The sequence below is a fragment of the Leucopleurus acutus genome (genome assembly GCF_964270905.1).
Source record: "Leucopleurus acutus genome assembly, chromosome: 2".
NCBI classification, from domain to species: domain Eukaryota; kingdom Metazoa; phylum Chordata; class Mammalia; order Artiodactyla; family Delphinidae; genus Leucopleurus; species Leucopleurus acutus.
Window position 1 is genome coordinate 85,163,225 of NC_139143.1, and position 22,692 is coordinate 85,185,916.

General features: G+C 49.2%; 2 protein-coding genes across 2 annotated transcripts; both read right to left on the bottom strand.

Annotated features, from left to right (window-relative positions):
- Window positions 1-453: 453 nt before the first annotated feature.
- Window positions 454-6,724, bottom strand: ECM1 (extracellular matrix protein 1). The gene is given in 11 exon segments (XM_082833381.1): window positions 454-781; window positions 783-967; window positions 1,395-1,482; window positions 1,652-1,872; window positions 2,387-2,761; window positions 3,030-3,352; window positions 4,709-4,789; window positions 4,884-4,961; window positions 5,067-5,168; window positions 5,249-5,311; window positions 6,566-6,724. Coding segments are annotated over 11 exon segments (1,629 nt in total). The 5' UTR covers window positions 6,636-6,724; the 3' UTR covers window positions 454-738.
- Window positions 6,725-7,226: 502 nt separating this feature from the next.
- Window positions 7,227-18,380, bottom strand: TARS2 (threonyl-tRNA synthetase 2, mitochondrial). The gene is made up of 18 exons (XM_082856136.1): window positions 18,286-18,380; window positions 17,759-17,955; window positions 17,321-17,444; window positions 16,520-16,644; window positions 15,620-15,737; window positions 15,437-15,501; window positions 15,104-15,182; window positions 13,778-13,924; window positions 13,489-13,587; window positions 12,969-13,186; window positions 12,328-12,490; window positions 11,973-12,110; window positions 11,713-11,790; window positions 9,696-9,796; window positions 9,383-9,484; window positions 9,136-9,208; window positions 8,541-8,655; window positions 7,227-7,592 (listed from the first exon to the last, which is right to left on the bottom strand). The coding sequence occupies exons 1-18, from the start codon at window positions 18,349-18,351 to the stop codon at window positions 7,444-7,446; spliced, it is 2,157 nt and encodes a 718-aa protein (XP_082712262.1). The 5' UTR covers window positions 18,352-18,380; the 3' UTR covers window positions 7,227-7,443.
- Window positions 18,381-22,692: the final 4,312 nt, after the last annotated feature.

The following is a 22,692-nucleotide window of genomic DNA, read 5'->3' on the forward strand; positions in this document are numbered from 1 at the left end:
AGTTGCCCCTTCGCCTGGTCCGTACCTGCCTCTTGTACCCTCTACTTCTCCTGGAGAAGCTCCGACCTCACCCCTGCAGAGGCCTTCCCTGGTGCACCCCTACTGCCCCCAGCCCTACTCCCAGCTCTGGCCCGGTTATCAAGTACTCTGAGCATACTGGCGCTCTGGCAGCCCTGTACCACACCACTAATCACACCTGCTAGGTTCCTGGAATGTGAGCAACCTGAAGGAAGGAACTGTATGTTTTCCGAATGTGTATCCCGCAGTCTAGCACAGTGCACGTCGACGGTTCAATCAATGTATACTGAATGAATAAACACATGGACTCCAAGGATCAGAAGTGAAGATTAAAAAGTGTCAGGTAGGACTGTGCATTTCGGGGGCTCACCAAAGACATGAATCATATCTTTTTCACTTCTGAATCCTGATAGCCAGCTAACAAAGTGACATTCCTTTTAAATGTGTGAATAGATTCACGATGACAAATACTGAAGTTAAACCATTTAGTTTTGGTCCCGACAAAGCCTGTGGAAAGACTTCAGCTCAGTTAGTGGGGGTGGGGCAGTGGGCCTCAGGGGCCAGACACTGAAGAAAATCGGGCAGGCTTAGGAGGGTGTGTTTGTGTGAGACGACAGACACAATGAGGCCAAATCCAAGAGGTGTTTACTGTAATGAGTATTCCAGGAGGGTGGGATGGGGTCCCCCAATCTGATCCTCCAAGGCTCTGTCTGCGGTGACTCACTCTTCCTTGGGCTCAGGGGTGGGGCTGATATTGGGCCCAAGTTGGGCCCTGCTCCCTCTGGTCCTTGGCATCCCTAATGTCTCCAGCCACTAGAGCCACATTCCTCAGATAATTAGTGTTGAAGCAGTTGATCTGTTCATCCCCAGGACTCAGTTTACAGCAGAAGGCAGAGTCTCGCCAGAAGTTACGTCGGGGACCACACAGGTCATCAATAAAGGCTGATTTCTGATGAAGGAGTAAAGCAGACATGATAGGGGAGGAAGGTTGTCAGAGGTCAGGCCTGGTTACTTGGATGTCCGAAGTCCCCCTTCCCTCAGTTTCTACTGCTCTCTCCCTAGATCCCTTCTGGGGCTCAGAGAGAGTACAAGGCTGCCTTCCACAGCTAGACTCCTTGTGATGGACAGATGTGAACATCTGGAAATGCCAGAAGCTAGAGGCCCAGAGAAGGCATAATAGGCACTTAGAGATGGGGAGCAGGTCAGGTCAGGAGTGAAGACTCCTGGAACCAAGAAAAAAGATCTCCCCAGTAGTCCTCATTATTTCTGTGGGCTGGTTTGAGGTACTAAAAGAAGGGGTATCCTGCAGTTCCAGCCCTCTCTCTCCCCTCCTCTGTGTTCCTCTGGAGACTATGACCCCCTGCCCTCACACTCACCTCCTCCTCAGCACAGCAGGCCTGCTCTGGAAACGGCAGGTCACAGCAGCGGGCAGTCACGTTCTGGATCAGCCCAGGAATCTGCTTACTATGTTGGTGGGAAACAGGTAGGGGTCAGGGTCTTTGGGTGTCTCCAGGCATCAAAATGGTGCTTGCAGACCATGATTTTGCTTTTCCCAAGAGTGCCCCAGAGGGTGCCCCAAAAGGGAGGTTTTGGAGAAGGGAAAAGAGTTGGGGAAGAACTGGGCAAGACTCACTGCTTGGTGAAAACCCTTTGATTTCCACAGAGATGACTCATGAAGTTGGGGGTGATTCGGCTGAGGTCCAGGGTCAAGATGTCCCGGTCATAGTTGGGATAGGGAGCCTGCCGGGCAAAGCACTCATCTCGGGCAGGGCTAGGAGGGTAGTGGCAACACGAGTAGTGGTGGGTATTTGTAGCCTTTTCCTGATCACAGTAGCCATCAAGGGTATCCTTCCACTGTGGGCCAGAGAAAGGAAAATCAGAAGCCTGGACACTTGGCCCTCCTAACCCACTGCTTCCCTCACTGCCCTACGCTATGAGATGAGGGACTTTCAGCCCCAGGTGCCAAAAGGGAAGGGCAAAGAACCAGAGGGCAAGGAGGCAGCTGTGGATGTATGGGATTGGGAAGGTGGAAGGGTAGAAGAACAGATGAGGTTCGGAGCTGGCCACAGGAGATGTGCTGGAACGGTAGACAGAGAGGGTCAGGTGAGGCCAGAGCTGGACAGATGGACGGCAGACAGGTACATGTGTAGGGTATTGGGTGGACGAGGCCAGGAGTGCAGGATGAAAGTGCACGATGAACAAACTCAGACAAAGAACACAGTGGATGCACAGACATTCACAAGCAGATGAATGGGCAGACATGCTCACAGGTGGTAGGTACATGGATGACAAATAGGCTGGTGGGATCAGAGGTCAGAGACAGGAGGGCAGGCAGACAGGCTCTCAGGATGCGGGGATGCCCACTTACGGCCTTCCATGTACAGGTGTGGTTGTTCCCCTGCCGGCAGCAGTGCTGGAACTCCCCCTCCAGCTGGGTCAGAACCTGCAGCTGCCTTTGGATGGGGTCAGTAGCTGGGAGGTTGCGTGGCACACAGCAGAAGCGTCTTAGGTGGCAGATGTTCTTGATATTGTCCAGTGTGGGTAGCCCAGGGGGAAAAGGCAGCTCAGGACCCGAGGAAATACCAGGCTGGTGGCTGGGGCAGGCCTGGAGCTGGTAGTGTGGCCGGGGAGCTTCGTCTTGGAAGCAGGAGAATCGAGCCTCCCCCTGACGTTTGCAGCACCAATGGGGTCGGGTCTTAACAGAAAACTCGGCCTCACAGAACCGGGTCATTGCATCCTCCCACTAGAGCAAGAGGAGTAGATCAGCCTGGTAGCCCACTCTCCACATACCTGTTTTCCTCCCAGACTCCAAAAAGGACCCTGGGTATGCAGATAATAAAGAGGCAGAGGCTGTCCTCTGCTCTTCTGGCACAATGAGGAGGCCCAAGGTAGGGCCAATGAAAGGGACCTGAGGTTCCTGCATACCCAGGCCTAGGCCTCTAGTCCTTGAAACACACACATACTGTCTGGGGGTTAAAGGACATCCCCAGGATCAAGAGCCCAACCCTTACCGTGACTTTCGCACAGTCCAAGCGGTTTGTGTAGCTGTGACAGCGGCAGCAGCGGGAATATCCAGTCTCCAGCAAATTGAGGGTCTCACCCTGACGAACAAGGTGGGAAAAGCCAGTCTGTGGCAGGTTCCAAGGGCCGTACACCACATGCTGACGATTAGGAAGGCAGATCTGGTCCAGATTGTCCAGAGAAGGCCGCCCAGGGGGGAAGCCATCCAGCTGGTGGCCCCAGCCACCTTGGTGTCGGCCCTGTTGGCAGCGCTGGGCTGGATTCGAAGACTTAGGCTCTGGGGGGCTGTGGTCCATGAAGGGAGCCAGCTTTTCTAGAATGGGGAGAACAGAGTGGGAAGGGGGAACATGCAGAGGGATAGAGAAGGGCTGGATTGAGTTGGGAGGACTGAAAGAAGTTGGGGTTGAGGAGAAAGTGTTGGGAGGATATAGAGGAAAAGGGGACAAATGAATTCGTGGCTCTTAACTTCAGAATGACTGACCAAAAGGAAGAGACCTGAGTCATGAAAGGTGTCACCCTTATAGCTCCCTGACCCCGAATCACGCCTGCTCCCTTTGCTGCTTCCCAAGGCTCAGAATACCTGCTCCCCCACCCCACTACCCCGACCAGGGTCGGAGCATTAAAGCTGGGGGATGAACAGACTAAAGCTGTCACTCACTCACTCTCTGCTTAGATTGCAAGGTCATCTCCTCTTGATAAAGGAAAGATGGGTCTACTGGGGTAGAAGGAGATGCGTAAAACAACATTCATGTTGGGACGGGCATCTCTAGAAGACAGGCCAGTTCCCATTCATAAAATGTAACTCAATAGGGCTTCCCTGGTGGCGCAGTGGTTGAGAGTCTGCCTGCCGATGCAGCGGACACGGGTTCGTGCCCCGGTCCGGGAAGATACCACATGCCGTGGAGCGGCTAGGCCCATGAGCCATGGCCGCTGAGCCTGCACGTCCGGAGCCTGGGCTCCACAATGGGAGAGGCCACAACAGTGAGAGGCCCACTTCAAATTTAAAAAAAAAATAAATAAAAAATAAAAAAAAGTAACTCAATAGAGGGACTTTCCTGGTGGTCCAGTGGTAAAGAATCCGCCTTCCAATGCAGGGAATGCGGGTTCGATCCCTGGTCAGGGAACTAAGATCCCACATGCCACAGGGCAACTAAACCTGCATGCCACAACTACTGAGCTCGCACGCCTCAACTAGAGAGCCCACGCATTCTGGAACCTGCACACCACAACTACAGAGCCCATGTGCCCTGGAGCCTATGCGCCACAACTAGAAAAGAGAAAAAAACCCGCACGCCACAACTAGAGAGAAACCTGCATGCCGCAACGAAAGATCCCGCATGCCTCAACAGAGATCCTGCGTGCTGCAACAAAGACCCAACGCAGCCCAAAAATCAATCAATAAATAAAATTTAAAAAAAAAGAAACAGCATATGCTTTAAAAAAAAAGGAACTCAATAGAGAAGTGAAAATAAATGTTACTTTTGTGTCATGTAATCTTATAATTTTATAAAATAGGTATTATTTCCCCAATTTTACAAATAAAGAAACTAAGGCTTAGAGAGGTAACTTACCCAAGGTTATTACACAGCTAGTAAGTGGCAGAAGCCCCAAAGCCCATGCTGTCAGCCACGGGTAGGCAGGAGGGTAAAGAGGGGAAGGAGTCACTTACCTTCCTTCTGTTCAATAGGGACCTGGGGAGGGGACAGCTCTTCTTGTAGGGGGACGGCCTCTTGAGGGAGAGGCGGATTCCCTGCAAGATAGGGGTGAGGACACAAAAAAGCAAGGCTCAGGCTGATGTCAGCAAGATGTAGTGGGTGGGAGTGAGGGAAAGGGCAAGCACTCACCTTTCTTTTCCACAGGGAGTTGGGGAGCGGGCAGCTCCTCTTGGACAGGGATGGCTTTCTGAGATGGAGATGGCTGTACTACAGAAAGCGGAGTATGTATGTAGCCCACTCCTTCTTCCCCTCCCATTCTGAAGATCAGGAAGTAAGTCAGACTAGAAACCTAGAGGTGCAACTGAGACTTACCTTCACTCTGTCCTTCAAAGTGAGGGCTATGCTGAGAGGTGTCGGGGTAATCCATGGGGAGAGCTCTGGTCAGAGGTGGGGAAGGGGGTGCAGCATAGCCAACTACCGGCAAGAAGGGAGATGGTCAGAGCCTACATTTCCTCCTGGAACCCCAATCCCATGCCACTCCCCCAAACTCTTACCTTCTTGAAAGGGGTGGGTGAGGTGCACTGGCCCCAGCTCCCTCTGCCCTGAAGCCTTGCTACCTGGAAGAGGAACGGTGAGTCAGGGGTGGTTTCCCTTTCCTGGCCCTGAGAATGGGAAGGGGAGGCAGTAGAGGTTAAGAGCTTAGAAAAGATGACTAAGACACCAGAAGCCTCTCTGTACTGCTCCTGCCCCATGTCCCCTAAGCCACCCCCCAAACACACCTGGTCAAGGCCGATTGGGTGTGATAATCTGACAGCCTCACCTCTACCATGCTCAAAGCCTTGGGTCTCCCAAGTCCAGGCCTAAAGGGAGTGTGACACATGGGGCTGGGGAGGAAGGCCTTAATCTTGTGTCAGTGTCTTTCCCTTACAGCTTCTGGGCTCTCTCCACAGTCCAGACCTTGAACTGGCTGGAGCCTCACCTGCCCATCTCCTCCACCCTCCTGCCTACCACAGGCCCTTTAAACATCTTTGGGCCTTCTGGTAAGGAGCCCACGCAGAAGTTGAAGTGCCTCCCCTTCAGCCAGTCTCAGATCCCCCTTAGTTCAGGTCTCAATTTAGGACCTGGGAAACTGGGATGGTTCAGGACTCCTGAGGCAATATGGAGAGCCCACGCATTCTGGAACCTGCACACCACAACTACAGAGCCCATGTGCCCTGGAGCCTATGCGCCACAACTAGAAAAGAGAAAGGCATGTAAGAGAAAGCCACAGGGAAAGTAATCACCTGTAGCTGATCTGCAGTCACAAAAGACCAGGACCTGGGAAGAACAAGACAGGGCCTTCCAGATAGATTAGATCTATGACCCTCATGCAATAGTTTCCCACAGTAACGTTTTGTTTGGCATCCAAGCAGATAACGTGTGTGTGAGCTAGAGAGTGGCTGTTCCTGGTCCCCTGTAGATGGATGATGCCCTCTCTTCTCCTAACCAGGCAGGGAGCCAGTCAAGGCTCTCTGGGTCAGTAGACTGGTTTTGAGCAGCCTGGGAGCTCCTCTTCTCACTTCTGGCTAATAGGTGCCACATATACATCAGGCCCCTCACTCTGTGAATCCATCCATCCCCGCAGTTGTCCGTTTGACTCCAATATGTGTTTCTTGGCAGCAATCTCTAGCAACTCCTTTCTTTCTGTACCCCTGCTCCCCTCCCTGGTTAAAGGCTCCAGTGCCTAGGCTCACCACAGGCCTGCTCAGAAAAAGGCAGCCAAATGGGGCATCCTTTTGCTGGTGATGAGCCATCTGGGATGGCTGGACCCAGGCCCCAGGCCCATGCTGGCCAGGCCCCCTTTCCAAGTGCTGGCTCTGACCCCAACTCACCTCCCTTAGAGGCTACAGAAGCAACAGCTAAACAGGCCAAGACCAAGGCTGCTCTGGACGTGGTCCCCATCCTGGGGCAAGGACTGGTCAGCGGCCACCCAAGTAGGTCCTCTCAGGCAGATCTGATTTGAAGAGCCGGGCTTCTGGAAACCTGCTTCTCCAGTTGCTGTCACTGCTGTTGTGAACTTCAGGGCTGGTTCCTTCTCCTCTTTATAGTCTATCTGGGGATAGCTACCGCCCTCCTCAGCATCCGGCCATGACTCAGTCCCAGCTGCTCCTCCTCTGGCAGACACTCCTCCCACACACCCTGAAGGCTCCTGACAGGATTGAGAACAATGGTGAACCCAACCCCAAGAGAAACTGATTCTGAGAATCCTGGAGCAAGAGAGGTCTGAGACTTTGTTTTGTGCCTCAATTTCTCCATCTGGCCTTCTTTGGAGAATGGATCTGACAACCTGCTGAATTGGGGCTGGGGAAACAGGGCACTGAGGAGTTTAGACAGGGGAACAGGACAGCTATCCCAGGGAGCTCCCCGACCAGTGAGAGCCATGGGCTGCCCCTTTTCAATTACCCCAACCCCCTAGGACAAAAGAGTGCTAGACAGAGTCAAACTCCCTTTTATGTCCCCATCAGGAGTCAGAGATGAAGACACATTCCCAGTAGCTTCAAGTTTATTATTTTTAGTTTCACGTTCCTCACATCCAAACAGCTACAGCTTCCCCCAGACCAAATCTCTTTTCATGAGAGCAGATTCATGCCTCCACACGAGTTCTGAGGGGTCTGGGGGACTTCAGACTCTTGGCAGTTAGGTTGGGCCCCTCCGTGTTAAGGGGGCCTGATAGCTCCTACAGGTCTTTGCCACATCTATACACAAAAGCTCAGAAAATTTCTTCAGCATTTGGGACCCTGGTGTTCTGTAGCTCCAGTAGCCGCTGTACAGCCTCGGCCAAGTCCCATTCCCCAAGTCGACGATTATCTCGAGTCCGAATGTTCACTGTTCTCTTACTCTGCTCTTTCTGGCCAACCACTGCAGAAAGAGGGGAGGTTTGTGAACCTCAGGGCAAATTTATCCAGAGGATATCTCCTTTTGCTATGCAGAAATTTAAGAGACCGAAATCTTTAGGAAGAGCAGAGCTCAGACATGGTTCCGGGAAAGGATATATTTAGCTATCTCTTGCTCTCCAGTTCCCTGGTCATCCTGAGGAGATAGAGAAATATTCCAGACATTGTCTTACATGCCTTATCACTTCCACTCAGGATCCCAGGGGTCAGAGATAGTAGGGTCAGCCAAAGAAAGACAAACAGATCAAGAAGCAGATCCAGAGAGAGAGAGAGAGAGAGAGCGCGCGCGCGTGTGTGTGTGTGTGTGTGTGTGTGTGTGTGTGTGCGCTTTAGAGAAAGGGGAGGGTGGCAGGGTGGATGACACACGTGCAAGTCCAAGGGATCACGGGCAGCTTGCTCCAAGGCTGGCAGGATGAGTGGATGTGTAAAACTAGAGAACCAGGTAATCTGGCTGAGACGTTCCTACTCCTTGTCTTCAAGACAGAGCTCTGAACCTTGGAAAATGAAAAAAAGGAGCAAGGTAGGCCTAGACTATTTTTCTTAAGGCCTTTCTCCTCATCCCTTAGGGCTGACTCTATCTAGGTCTAGAATAAGCAAAGCTAACTAATTAACGCCTTATTAACCCTTCCTGTTCCTTTCTGATGCTCCCTTGGCTAATTACTAACAGACACCAAGAGCTAGGGCGGGGGTCAGAAGAAAACTGTTCTGAGGGTCAGAGGTGCTGGTCAGGGGGTGAAGGAGCCTAGAGTCCAAATGGCTCAGGAGTTCTGAATCCTGGCTCCTGCCCAGCTCAGGTAATGAGCTGCAATTTACCCAAATATGCGGATGACCAAACGTAGTAGACAGGGAAGAACAACATACAGGCCGAGTGGAAGAGTGCAAGGCTCTGAGGGCTGTGCTAACCCGGTCTTACCGAACTGAAAATTGTAGTGGGCAAGCTGAGCCCGGCGGATCCTCCGGCCGAGGGTCAGTCCAGAGTCAGCATCCAGGTCGCCAACCAGTCCTGCAGCTTGCAGGCTCCGCTGTGCCTGGGGTAGAGGATCATTGACAGGAACCTGATTTAACGGAAGGCTGAGGAGCTAGAACAGTCTGATGCCAGTTTTCCCCAAGCTCCCCCATCTGCCCCTCCTTCCTTTGCGTCAAGGCTCTCCAGTTCTCAGGGACAAACCCTCCTCACTCTCTACACTGAGGCCTCTCCCCAGCCCCACAGCCTCCTTGTCGGCCTCCTCCTGGAGCCAGGCCTCCCTGGACGCTGCCTGTTTCTAGACACCACTCTACCCAACCAGCTGCTCGACTCTAGTACTGTCCATATCCTTACTTCTCTCTAGAAAGGAAAAATAAAACAAACATTTCTCCAAGGCCCCTTTTGTGCCAAGTGCTCAGTTGTCAGCAATCAACATTTATTATTTGAGTGCAGTCTTGTGATTCCAAGTGCCGTGCCCCTTTCACTACCCCATGTGGCCTCTGCTACCCACTGCTCGTCCCCATCCTCACCCCCAACTCCTCACCTCCCTGGCATATTCCTCTTGCTCAGTCCCCACAGGTATGACCACCACCTGGAATGGTGACAGCCATAGTGGCCTGATTGAGAGAACAGAGGAAGGCAAATTATTTATCCTGGCTCAGACCCCAAGTGTGGATGCAGGGAGCAGATTCTAGAAGGAAACAGAAGTGGAGTTTGAAGGGAGCCAGGATGTGGAGCACGCACTACCTGGCTTGAGGGCCAGAACAGGAACCGGGAGTCAGAGGTCTCACCATTTTCCCCCGCAGCTTTCCGCCAGCACTCCCAACATCCTTTCCACAGAACCTAGCACTGCTCGATGAATGAGGACTGGACGCTCCAGGGCCCCCGCCTGCCTTGGAGGGAAAGGGGGGGGGGATGGATGGAATGGAAAAGTGTCACACAATGTGCACCCAAGATCACCTTCCAGTTTCCAAGAATCTTCAGCCCTGGCAAGGGAGGGTGTGGAGGATGTGGTTTAGTTTTTAGGGTCAAAGGCAGAAAGGGAAGTTGTTCTCCACCTATTCCACGGGCCAAGGGAAAAGGGGACAGGACAAGGTTCTGTACCCCTTGTACTGGAGGTCAAATCTCAGGGGCAGCTGGAAGTCAAGCTGGATTGTCCCACACTGATGGGGCCGACCCAGGGCATCGTGGAGGTGCACGTCAATCTGGAGGAGACAGAAGGGAGGACATGAAAGAAACCAGAACCAGTATCCTCCATTATGCGTGCCACCTCCTTCTACCTAGCCACATCCCAGGCTGTGTGGAGAGACGTGTCACCCAGCTGCATCGTGCTGCAGACTCTGGCGGTGGCTCTTTCCGCTTAATAGTGGTATATTATTAGGGAACATCAACATTCACATGAACGGCCCACCCTCACCCTGGCCTCTCAATTCCGTGAGTTCCTCATCTCAGAGACCTTCATCCGCACCCACACTATGGCTACATCCTTCATGTTGTCATCGCCCAGAATGGCTGCAACTCTGAAACAGTCCATCAGACACCTGCTCTGATTACTATCTCTTGTCCTTCCAGCTCTGACAATTATTCCTATTAATGGCTCTTCAATCTCTCGGCTCCTTAACTCCTCATTTTTCTTCCCATTCACAGGCCTCTCAGCCTCTCCCACCCCTGTTTCTTTCCCCATGCAGCTGTAACCACTCTCCCTGGTTCCCTGGTATCACTGTTCTTCTGTCACATCCACATGACAAAACCCCACCCTGGTGGCACCCTAGCATCCCACCTCCTTGGCCCTGGAACAGAAGTGCCCAGTGCTGCCCAACACGCCACACACCACACAGACGCAAAAACAGCAACTGATGCAAGTCGCTGTTGTGAACCTCAGGTGAACCCTTGCTGCTGCCTGCAATCCTCTGGCTGCCCTAATCAGCTCTGCATCCTGTTCTCCTCAAGGATTTTCAAGCTTTCTCCTCTCTTCCCATCTTCAACCCCCGCACTGACAACTCTCCTATTCTCCACTCCTATCTCAGCAAATGATCCTGCCTCCCATCTCATGGAGAATTCTGATAGTTGGTATCATGAGATGGGAAAATGTCTCAACTTCTGTCACCACACCTATAAATATCCTGGCACCTACCCCCAAGCCTTTCCTTCTACCCCCTAAACAACAGCACAGGTGCTTCTTTCTGTGAAGGGCTCTGGATCCCAACCCTCAAGACTCCCCAGAAACTTTCCTCTACTGAAACCCCTTCTACAACTTTGACTTCTCCCTGACCCAAACAGGCTCCCTCTCATCACGGCATTTAAACATTCTCAAGTCTCTCCCTTCATCAACATCTCTTTGGATCTGCCAGCTACTCTCCTTTGCCTTTATAAGAGCCAATGTTCTTGGAAGTATTAGGTTCATTCATTCACTTCTGACTCCACATCTAGTCCCCACTTTACTGAAAAATGGACCCTCAAAACCTAACAGCCTTTTCACTAAATCCAGCAGACACTTTACAGTCCTTTTTCCCTGACTTCTTTCACCTCTTCCAACTTGCCATGTGAGTTTTTACTCTTTGCCCCAGCCTCTGCCTACAACGTTCCCTCCTTTTTTTTTTTTTTTTTCTGTACGCGGGCCTCTCACTGTTGTGGCCTCTCCCATTGTGGAGCACAGGCTCTGGACGCGCAGGCTTAGTGGCCATGGCTCACGGGCCTAGCCGCTCTGCGGCATGTGGGATCTTCCCAAACCGGGGCACGAACCCATGTCCCCTGCATTGGCAGGCGGACTCTCAACCACTGCGCCACCAGGGAAGCCCCCAACATTCCCTCCTGAAGCACCTTTTTACTTGGCCAACGATTACCTTTCAGATCGGAAAGAGATTCCTATGGGAAGCCTTTCCTGACCCTCCTGAGTAACGTGCCCCCTTAGTACCTACACAGCACTGATCCCACGGTGCTGAAACACCCTATTTACCTCTCAGAGCCCTCACCAGACCTAAGTTCCATGAGAGCAGGAGATGTACTGCTCTTCTTTATATCTTACACAAATTTTAAAACATTCCTTTGTATCTATTAAACAGATAATAAAACAAAACAAAAAAAGGAATAAATAAGACTCTAACCACGGTCCCCAGCTTACCTTAGGCCCATAGAAGGCACCATCTCCAGGGTTGAGGTCCCAGGGTTCTCCGAATTCTTCTAGGGCCTGTTGAAGGACCTTTAGAGGAAAGGATACAAGAGAGGAATATGTCATCTTAAACTTTATGAGCAACAGATCCCTCTAGTCCCCAACAGTGACCCTCTCAGCATACGCCTCTACCAGGGACCCTGATTCCCATCTCCCCTCTCCTTCCATCAGAGACTGGTTTATCTGCCTCTGCTTCCCTACCACCTGCTCACCTGCTCAGCCTGGTCCCAAAGGCAAGGCTCTCCCAGGAAGCCAGATGGCCGGGTAGACAGTGCCAAGCGGAAGGAGAACCCAAGGACAGTGTAGACAGAGCGGAGGAAATCAAGACAGCCTCGGATCTCTGCTTCCAGCTGGGGGAATAAGGGCAGATGAGCTGTGTGCTAGCTAGAGCTTTGGGTTGGTGGTAGTTTGGGGAAAAGAGGGCAAAAACATAAAGGAAAGGTTGCGATAGAATATAGCTAAATTATCATATATAAAGAGGGCAACTGAGAGTCAGGAATGTTGGCAGTTCACAAGGAGAATGAAAGGCGGCTTAGAAAGGCTCTGGTGGAGCTGGGGAAGGGCCACCTGATCGGGTGCACAGAAGATGTGAGCGTCATCTTGCTGGAAGCGCCGTAGCCGGGTCAGTCCCCCCAGACTGCCAGAGGCCTCAGCCCGGTGCAAGGCCCCGAAGTCGGCCAGTCGCAGGGGCAGCTCTCGCCAGGATCTGGGCCGGTGGGCGAACATCAGGCTGAGGTTGGGGTGGGGAGGAGTCAGGGCCACAGGGAAAACTAGCCCCTGAAGACTTCTCCTCCGCCCAGGCTGCTTGCTTCCCTTCTCTGCACCATCAGCTAACGCGCTCTCCAGCCTCGGCATGCCTGAGTCCTGTCAATCCCACTCATCACAATCTGGGCCCTGCCTGGTTCAAAAGTGAATCTCAGTAACAACAATAACAGACATCACTTACTGTGCCCCTGTGCTGTGATAGGCACTGAACTGAAAGAAGAACCTCAGGCAGCAACTCCAAACCCTTGATATTACACATGAGGAGACTGAGGCTTAGGGAGGTGCAATGATTTTTCCAAATTCACATAGGGAGCTAGAGGGCAGATTCAAGACTCAAATCAAGTGTTCCAATACGATTCCAAGTTTTCTACAACTTAGTACTTAGTAACCAGGTGCCTAGCCCTAGCCCTGGGAGGACCCAGGTCTCCTGGATCCCAGCTCACCAGTGCGCAGGGCAGTTCATGGGCTTGAGGGCAAGTGTGCCTGTGGGATGGCTGGTAGAGTGGTCACTCTGGGAGCCGGCATGGCTGTCAGAGCCTGGGGGCTGCAGGGCAAACATGTCTTCCCGGTAATGCTCCCAGTGCCCTGACAGTTCCCAGAGTTTCGTAGAAAACAGCGTGGGGGTTTTCACTTCTGAGAAACCACGGCGGGTGTACTCGGCCTAGAGAGGAGGGTACAGACATGGAAGGCCAGAGTGACTAGGGGGAGAGGAAGCAGGATGGCAGCTGTGTGATTCTTCTGGGCTCTCAGGTCATGCTGAACACAGCTACAACCTAGTAAGCACCATCCTCCCTCACTATGCTCCTCACTGTAGACCACACATTTCTAGGCCCTTGATAAAAATCACTAGCACTTTACAATATTTATGTTTAAACTTCTAATCCCCCTCTTTTAACACATGGCTTCTTCTAGGCCCTCAGTCCCTCCCCAGTCTTCCTTCCCCTGAACATGGGTCCTCCTTACCCTGATAAAAGCCACGAGTACATTATACACCCTTGTCCCTCGAGGCAGGAAGAAGCAGCTCCCGGGGCTCAGTTCATGGAAGAAGAAGAGCTCCTGTTCCTGGAGTCGGGAACGGCAACGGTCACTTCAACGGGGAAGCGGGGGCTTGGGAACCCAGAAGAGATAACTGACCAAGCTGCTCAGTCTGCAGGATTCCGAATCTGCTCTCAACTTCACAGTCAGGTTCCTTCATCTCTCTCCAACCCTCATCATCACCCCCACCCTGCCCCCATTTTCCCAGTCTCTGTACCTTCCCAATGCGCCGGTGGTCCCGTAACTCTGCTTCCTCCCTCCACTCTTCCCAGGCCCTCAGCTCCTCTGCAGTGGGGAAGGAAATCCCTGACACTCTCTGCAGTGTCTCTGGGGTGCCAGAAAACCTCCATAAGGATGATGAGTTCTGTGGGAGGACAAAGGGAGTCAAAGGGAAGATGAGGACAACCCCTCTTTCAATCCTCATATGATACTCTGAGCATAAGCATCACAGGTATGACAACGATCCCATCTCATCTCTCTGTCTCTACCTTCCCACCATCACCACCAGGAGGATGGCCCCTGCCATCCTCCAGACACCCCCTGCCATGTATATCACCCCGGAGGTGCCTGAGCCTTGATTTCTACATATGTCCTGCTGAATTCTAACCTTACCCTGCCACCTCTTTTTGTCCCCATTCTCACTACCACTGCCCTACCAGCACCCGTGTACTTTGTTCCTTTCCCTTCTAATCAATGACTGCTCAGGGAAGTAACCCTAAGTTCTGCTCAAATATTAGTCTATCCATCCCCTTATCAATCTCCCATACAGCTGCTAGAAAACTCAGTCTCCCACACTAGGTCCTGTTCCTGGATCCATGAAATTCAAATGCCTCTGCTTGTTCTTTCCTTGAACAATTGTATGGTACTAATAAGAAACAGCCTGCATTTTATAGCACTTTTAACTTTTCCTCAAACACTTTCTCTTGCGTTAGTTGGTTTTGTCTCTATGATGTGGATTTACTGGTAGGACAGGAATCAACAGCTTCATTTTATAGATGGGGAAAACGGGTAAGGAGATTTACCCAAGGCCGTATACTTCATCAGTGGCAGAGACAGGACTAAGAACAGATGCCTAGGTTTTCAGTCCAGGGCTTTCTGCTCTGCACATCTGCCTCTCCCCTCTCTCTCTGCTCCTATTCCGACTAATAGCTCACCTTGCCCAGGAGCAATATTTTCAGAAAGGGCAGGCCTTTGACTTAAGAGTATTCTCTCTGTGGCTGTCAAATGGTGTTCCACACTGGCTCTCTCCACAGAAGCCTTCCCTACATGACCGTGTCCAGCCTGATCATGCCCTCCCTCGCCATCTCCCTTAGTGCTAATGTCTGACTATGGACTCGGAATTGGCTTCTGGGCCCTGGCAGGGTGTCCAGTATCTGTCATCAGATGGGGATTTCTAAAAGGCAGGGACAAAGTTTCTATTTCTGGATTGCCCCCCTTAGCTATCAGAGCAGAAAAGGGGTTGACAGAGAGGATCACCTTCCCATTCCCCAGCTCACTCCAGGGAAAACAGTAATCTCAACCTAACCCAGCCCTCACAACTGACCGATAGCAGCTTCAGGCCTCCAATCTGTCCAGTATGCCGAAGGTGGGGGCCTCTGCACAGATCAACCAACATACCACACCTGGGAGAAAGAAGGGGCCAGTTAGTGATTTCCAGATTCTTGAGCTTCTAGGATTCTCCCTCTAGGGTGTTTAGCTGACAGAAAGAGATATAAAGAACTATTCCACAGAGAAAGCAATGGGAGATAAAAATCAATTCCCATTTCTTTTTTGGGAGCAACAGATTACCTTCTATCTTCTTTCCCTTATCCCATTTCTGGCCTTCTTTAGTGCATCCCCACCTCTCCCTGTTTTCCTCAGTCTTGACAGCTCTCACCCATATACTGTTGCCGTTGGACCTGTCACTTTCTCCTCGATCAGGTGAAGCTTAAAGGGGTTATCCTGGAAGAAGGGAAGAGTGAAGACAAGTCTTTATTCCCACGAATAAGTCCTGAGAGAGAGCCACTCCTTCCCTCACGTCTCTAGATTATCCTCCTAAACTTGTGTGTCTCCACTCCACCTTGAAGAGCTGCCGAAGCTCATCCTGGGAAGCCTCTAGTCTCCGGAAGGGTTGAGCAGCAGCTGCAAGTTCCTGACAAATCCGTTCCAAAACAGGCAGCTCTGAGCCCTTGATTGTCCTGGAAAGATGAGGGTTGGTTGGCTTCCATCCTCTAAGGAGCATCACCTGGGTGTTGGCCATGGGATGAAATCCTGCCTTCCAAAAACATCTAAAATTATTGGCAAAGACAAACAGACTAGGGGAAAACAAATAGGAAATCAGGTACAAAGTTTACAGCTGGAGCAAAAGCTCTTTGTATGAAATTAAATGTTGTGTGCAGGCAATCTAGATAAAGAAAACTAGAGCAACAGTAATGAGGGATGAAGTAAATTTGAAGAATTCATAAAAGCTAGAGAAGGTAAGTTTCAAGCAGATTTAGAAAAGGAAAGACATGGACTAGTGGAGAAAGTGGTACCTATGTCACAGTTGAGGCATGGAGGGACCCCCCCCCCAGCTTTCTTTCTCCTCCAAACTGAACATGCCTGAGGCCCCAGAAAAAGGCCTCAGAAAACACCCCAGGAAAGAGGTACAAACTTTCAGTTATAAGATGAATAAGGTCTGAAAAACTAATGTATAGCATGGTGACTATAGTCGATAAATTCTGTATTGCGTAAGTGAAATTTGCTAAGAGCCCACCTTAAGCATTCTCTCACACACACAAAAAAGCATGTGATAATTAACTCGATTGTAGGAATCCTTTCACAATGTATACATGCATCAAATCACCATGTGTACACTTTATATTACAATTTTATTTATCAACTATAGCTCAAAAAAATAGAAAAATAAAGTAAAATATGGTGAAATCTTTGAAAAAGAAACCACCCCAGAATCATTCTCCTCCTTCCTTGCACTACTCACCGTTCCTTTCCAAGGAAGAAATCATGGTAAAAGCCACATCCTGTGCTTGGACCTTGACAGAGAACAGCACCTAGAAGTTGTTCAGCTGCTGCCCCCAGGACATGGGTACTGGAGTGCCAGAATACCTGGGTTCACAAGAAAGGAGTTCATGAGTTCCTAACCTTCTCCTTTAGCCCCTAGCTCTCGGATCCTCTCCTCAGAGAAGCTGGCATGAAACTAGTATGAATAACTATCACAAAATGGGGAACCTGACTTTGGGGTGACCACTAAATAGTAAAAAGTAAATGAAAACAAAAACAACTGAATAGAAAAGAAAGAAGGCCACTAGAAGCAACACACAGAAGAGAGTAAGCCTCACTCCTCAGTGCTTCCGGTTCTAGAGCATAGTAGGAGGCTAGTCAGTTTTCATGCCATCCAAGCTGACATGAAAAAGTGGAGAGGAGGCCAGGTGATGTGCTCGGTTGTGCAAGCCACATTAAAATTAAATACATGCTACAGATGACTTATAATGCATGTCTCAAGAGTTGGAGGGCTAACGTGGCATATCATCCTCTATTTTCAACTTTATATCTCTCCCTTTCACTAGCACAATGATCACTGCTTAACAGACCCAGGCTAAGTAAAAACTTTCACCCTAAGTTTCCAGCTTAGCCAGGAACAATCAAGACAAGCAATCTGCGGTAGGCCTCCCTCCCAACTGCAAATGGAGAAACTGAGGCAAAAGAAATAAATGCTACAAGTGCCCACTTAAACATCTCTTCGTTTAGTAGCCACTGTATCCCTGGTAAGGAAGAAACTTACTGCTTTCCCCTCTGCAGAATCGAATGTCAGAAATCTGAGGTCAGAATCTGTCTCTAAGGGCCGCTCCAGATCATAAGGTTCTCCATTCACTTGAGCAGCCACTGCAGTATCTGCCAGTTGAGAACTTCAGCAGTGGGGGATGGGGAAAAAGAGAAAAACAAGGTTACCATCCAAAGGGGTAGAGAGGGACTAATCTCTTAGCAACTCCAAACTTGAAAGGGGAAATGTGTTACCAGAGCAACAGAACCTATCGTTGTTTTCCCCCATGCATAACAGAGGAAGGGCAGAGACTATGAAACTAACGCAGATAAAAAGGGATCAGCAGGAAAAGCTGTCTTGATAGGAATGGAATAAACATACAGAGCTCTTTCCCTGCTCAGATCGAGAAAGTACAGAGATAGAAGGATTATCCTGGTAGGTACAGAATGGGCCTGATACCTGATCTGCTGGGCTAGTTGGTAAGGGGTTGTGTTCCATGCCACAGCATCCACTTTCTGGCCTCCAGGAAGTGATATCTTGATAGTCCGGTGTTCCTTCTGTGCCAGGCTTGCTAACCTCTTTACCTGAGCAGTCCATAGCTGCTCAAAAAGGCCAAGCCGCTCTACCAACCAGTGTGGAGGGGTCGGCACAGCTGCCTGGAGGGAAAGATGTTAGGAGGTAACACATGTCCCACCATTCCTTCTTGGGATTGGGGACAGTGGGAAATTAGAACATTTATGTGGCCGTGGTCCTAATCTCTAGTCTTTAAAAGGACTGGGTGATAACGGGTCCTAGGCTGGGAGCCCTAGGCCCCGCCGCAGGCTGCTGACCCTAGGAAAAAGATGGCGCATCTAAGGGCTACAGTAGCCGGGTCTGGAGACGCAGGGCGGGAGTAGAGGGGTGTCAGGCTGGGTTGAGAGCCTACACTTTGGGGTTCCGCTGGGCTGGGTCCAATGTGGTTCGGAATCTTTGGGTACCTCACGCACCATGTGCAGCCCGCAGGCTTGTAACCCTGGGATCCGAAGCCGCCGCCACCTCTGACACAGCCCCATTTTCCTTCAGACCCGTCCTACATCCTCAAATAAATGATCGCCGCTTCTCCATCGCCAGATTCCTCATTGGCTTCCGGCCCAACAATGTCCAAGCCTATTGGTTAATACAGCTGCCACTCCAGTCTGGGACCACCTCCAGGAACTCCGAAGAGGTACACCCCACACAGCGAGAGCAGCGTTGCGGCTGGTTCCGGCTGACCGGAAGACCTAAACTGTTACACAAATGGCAATTCCAGAGACCTGCAGTTTCAGACCAAAGTAACAATAAGATATCCTGCGGCTTTGAGGGCAGAGGCAGGAAAATTCTTCAGAGTGCGAGCGGGAGAAAAACAGATTAGAAAGAGTAGTTATTTTCTTTTAACCATTTTCTTTTACGTAGTCTCCACTGGCAGGTAGGTAACAGGTAAAAGCATAGACTTTGGGACGAGACAGACCTAGTGTAAATCCTGGATCGCTACGTAATTTTGGGTAAATTAATTTCTAATAAGCTTCAATTTTCTTATCTATAAAATGGGAATAATAATAGTTATCATTCTGAATTGTTGAGGTTAATTTTATGTAAATCGCCTAATATACTGCATGGTACACAGTAATGGGCAACAATAGCTACAAGCTATGAGAACAAATGAATATAACCGCTTTGGGGCTAGAGCGGAAAATCTGCAGAGGGCACTCCTTGGAGTCCCTTCATACTCATCGTGCTTAAGTAGGGACCTTAGAAACCTCTTAATCTTAAAGATGAGGAATTTAAGGTCAGAGAAGGTAAGTGGTTTAAGGCCAAACAGTAAGCACTGACGCTGGATGCTGAATCCACGTCTTGTATTCTACCACACCAGTCTTTCTCTGGTAATAGAGTTTACTCCAATGCAACTCCCTCTTCACTTCAGAAAGAAGTGCCTGACCCTAGAATCTTAGCTCTCTGCTTCCTACACAAGACCTTTGCCACTCATTCCCATCCTAGCTCTCAACTTCCTTTATCCCTTCTCTTCCCTCTCCCTGCTATATCCAGAACACAGTACTAGGTATATTTGATTTGTTTTATACAATAAAAATTGAAACACAACCAGATATGTAGTAAAGTATGAGGGGAAATGGATTTGGGGACAGCTGTGAGGTTCTCAGTAATTCCCATTAGTCCCCTCACCTGGGGGTGGGGCTGGTTGGAGTTGGTTCTCAAGTTTCCAATGGTGATGTTATCAAGGATTGTGGAGGAAAAGCTGTCAGAGAAAGATGTTTAATCTAAGTTTCCAGAGGTTCTGAGAGAGGCAGCAGTTGATCTGAGTCACAGGCACCACCCTGGATCTTGGCTCCATCTTCTGGTATGTTACACACCCTGAAATACAAAAAGAAATAAACAAGACTGTGGAAGAGGAAGATTACTTTGTGTGTGTGTGTGTGTGGTTGGGAAAAGGTAGGGAGAATTTTTAAATGGCATTCAGAAAGTGTGACAAACTTTACCCATGGCTCTGCACCAAAAGGGACAGGGGAGTGTTACATTGCAGGCAACAAATTGGTAGCTGCTCAATAAATAATTATTGACTTAAGAATACACCAATCACTGTACTGACTCAAAAGTCCAAAGTATTCATATACTGATACACACCTTCTTCAATCATTCTACTTTGTAAGGATAGTAGAGGGATGGTGGAATAAGCAGATTACAGTTATGGTAGCTCCCGGCACTCATCTCTCAAACATTTACTGACTGCTTACTGTGTGCAATGCACTGAGCTGAGTGCTCAGGAGGTGCCAATGAATCAACTACTATATCATCACGTATGTAACCTGTTTTGCAGTGGAGGGAGGAAGGAAGGGATGTCAAGTTATTCCATTCCTCCCTGTGTGGCAAGCAAGCCAGCAAGCAAGCAGGCAAAAGCAAGCTAGCTAAGGCCAACGCATTAAGCACTGGTCCTTCACAGTGATTCTGATCTATGACTAGCATGTCTCAGCCTCAGAATTTTACTATGTGCGAAGTACCATGCTTCACTATCTCATTGAACTCCTAGAACCCCGACAAGTAGTAGCTCTTCTTACGCTCCCTTTAAAACATTGAAAATGACTCTCAGGCAAGTCAAGCTGCAGTCCGTCTGAAACCAAGGCCTGTGTTCTGCCATGCTATGCTGTCTCTCAGGGACCAGGATAATCATAACGCATCATGTTTGGTAGCACAGCTTTTTGTCTCTCCAGGGTACACTTCTAGGAGCCTCTGGGGCCTAAGAGGTCTTTAATATAGGGTGGAGAAAAAGGTCCAATAGAAAGCCAAGAAAAGAGGCAAAGAGGCATCTTACCAAATGTCCTCTACCACACTAAGGTTAAGGAAAAAGAAGAGTTTAGGAAATAATGGCAGAAGATTTCACAGAAGTCTAGGGAAAAGGGAATCCTCAGTAAAGGGTATACTGGACCCTTAATTTTGGGAAATTCTCAGCTTTACTCCACTTTTAGAATAGACATCCTGTTAGCTAAAGCTTTGGTTGAGGAGGTACTGCTTTTATAATGTTAAACTATTTGTAAGAATTCTCTCCATTGAAGGTAAAGTACATTTCCCACTTGTTATCAGGATCAACACATTACCTCCAAATCTTAGTTTTTAGAAGCAAAATTTCCCTGCACCAAAGAAATTTTAAAAGATATTGGAGGTAAAAGAGAGAAATGTAAAAAGGTAAAATACATAAAGAAAGGTTTACATCATTGCCACCAAATGCTTTTGAGGCCCAAAGAACTAGCCAAGTGGTTAAGCCTACAGTAGGTACTGTGGGGAGTTTAGGTTAAAAAAAAATTTTTTTTTCTTTAGTAATGAAGATCTAGGACGCAGCCAAACTTTAACTTTGCTTTAAAGATGCTACAAAGAGAAAGTCCAGCCAAGTTTGCTGAATAAATCAAGAGGGGGAAGCTTCCTACCCAGAGCATGGGGATAAATTGAACTTTGAAGACAAAACCTTTGGCTCACCTAAAAATCTCTACTAACATTTCCCTTTCCCAAGACATTTCTTGAGCCTGAGAAACAAGGAAACAGCCACCTCCACCCTGCCTTTTAAATGACCCTGGTTGGTCAGGTCAAGACCAACGGAAAAATATGAAGTCTCCCAAACACAGGAGTCAGTGCCAACTTGTTTGATACTGAAGTAAAAAAAAACCAAAGCAAAGAGCAAAGTACTCTGAAAGAAGGCCCTAGCTACATCTACGGAAGATTACATACAACGATGGCCCACTACCCAAAAAACCAAGATTTCAAATTAATACTTCATTAATCTCTACTGCCTTTGACAATGATTGGCTACCTAGAAAATGGGACCTTAAGTATTGCCTCATGTGGATGCAAAGGATTCCTAGCCAGGGGAGGAGAAAACAAGGAACTGGATGCTGCCCATCTTCTTTCTACCCATTCCAACTGAAATACTCCAAGAAAAAAAATGTAGGAAGTTTCAAGTCTTATCTCCTTCCCACAAATTATGTGGCAAAGGACTTAATTCTCAAAAAGAAGGGGATCCAATGGGGAAGGGAAAGGAGGTAATGTGGTTGGAACATCTAATTTGCTAGGAACCTCAGCAGATCCAGGGTGTACTGGTTTAGCCAACACCCTTTTAAGTCAGACACAAACAACTGCAGCCTGTATTTGTTCTCTCTGTTGGCACTGCTCACTAGCCCCTCCACCCATATCTGTGTTCTCAACGTTTGACTCTTGCCACAGTGATAACAAAGGGAAAGGACAGGAAAAAAATAAAATAGAACCATAAGGTAACTGTAATATCAGTTTCTAGATAGATCTCAGCCTTCTTATCCCCTTCCCCTCAAACTTGTAACTAAGCATTAAAGGTTTCTTCTGTCCTCCCCCAGCAGTTCGTCAGAAATTGATATTTAATTCTACATTGCACTTGCTCCTTTCCTTTAAGGCATTATGTGCTTCTTTCTACTTCTACGTGGGGGGAGAACAGGATGTTTACTTAGGAGCCATCTCACTTATGGGTATCCCTCTTGCAGCTTTGTCTGTGCAGACTCAATGAGTTATTACTCAGCAATTGTAAACAGCAGCTGACCGGACTTGTCCATACAGTTACTCATAAACAAGTATGAGAAATGCCTCAATACCCTAAAACCCACTCAGATAGTGTTTATGTTATTCTGTCTACATACATGAGGGGGTAACTCATTCCTTCTATACCATATTGGCTTAAATAGAACAATTTTGGGGAAGTTATGTATTTTCAACATGCTCAGAAAGGCCGATGAGGAATTCTAAAAGCTGTTGCTTCCTTGGGGTGAAGACAGGCATCAGGAGGGCAAGTCAAGGTCCCAACTGGGGACCAGGAAGTAAGGGTGAGCCAGATTCCAGAAGCAGCTGGC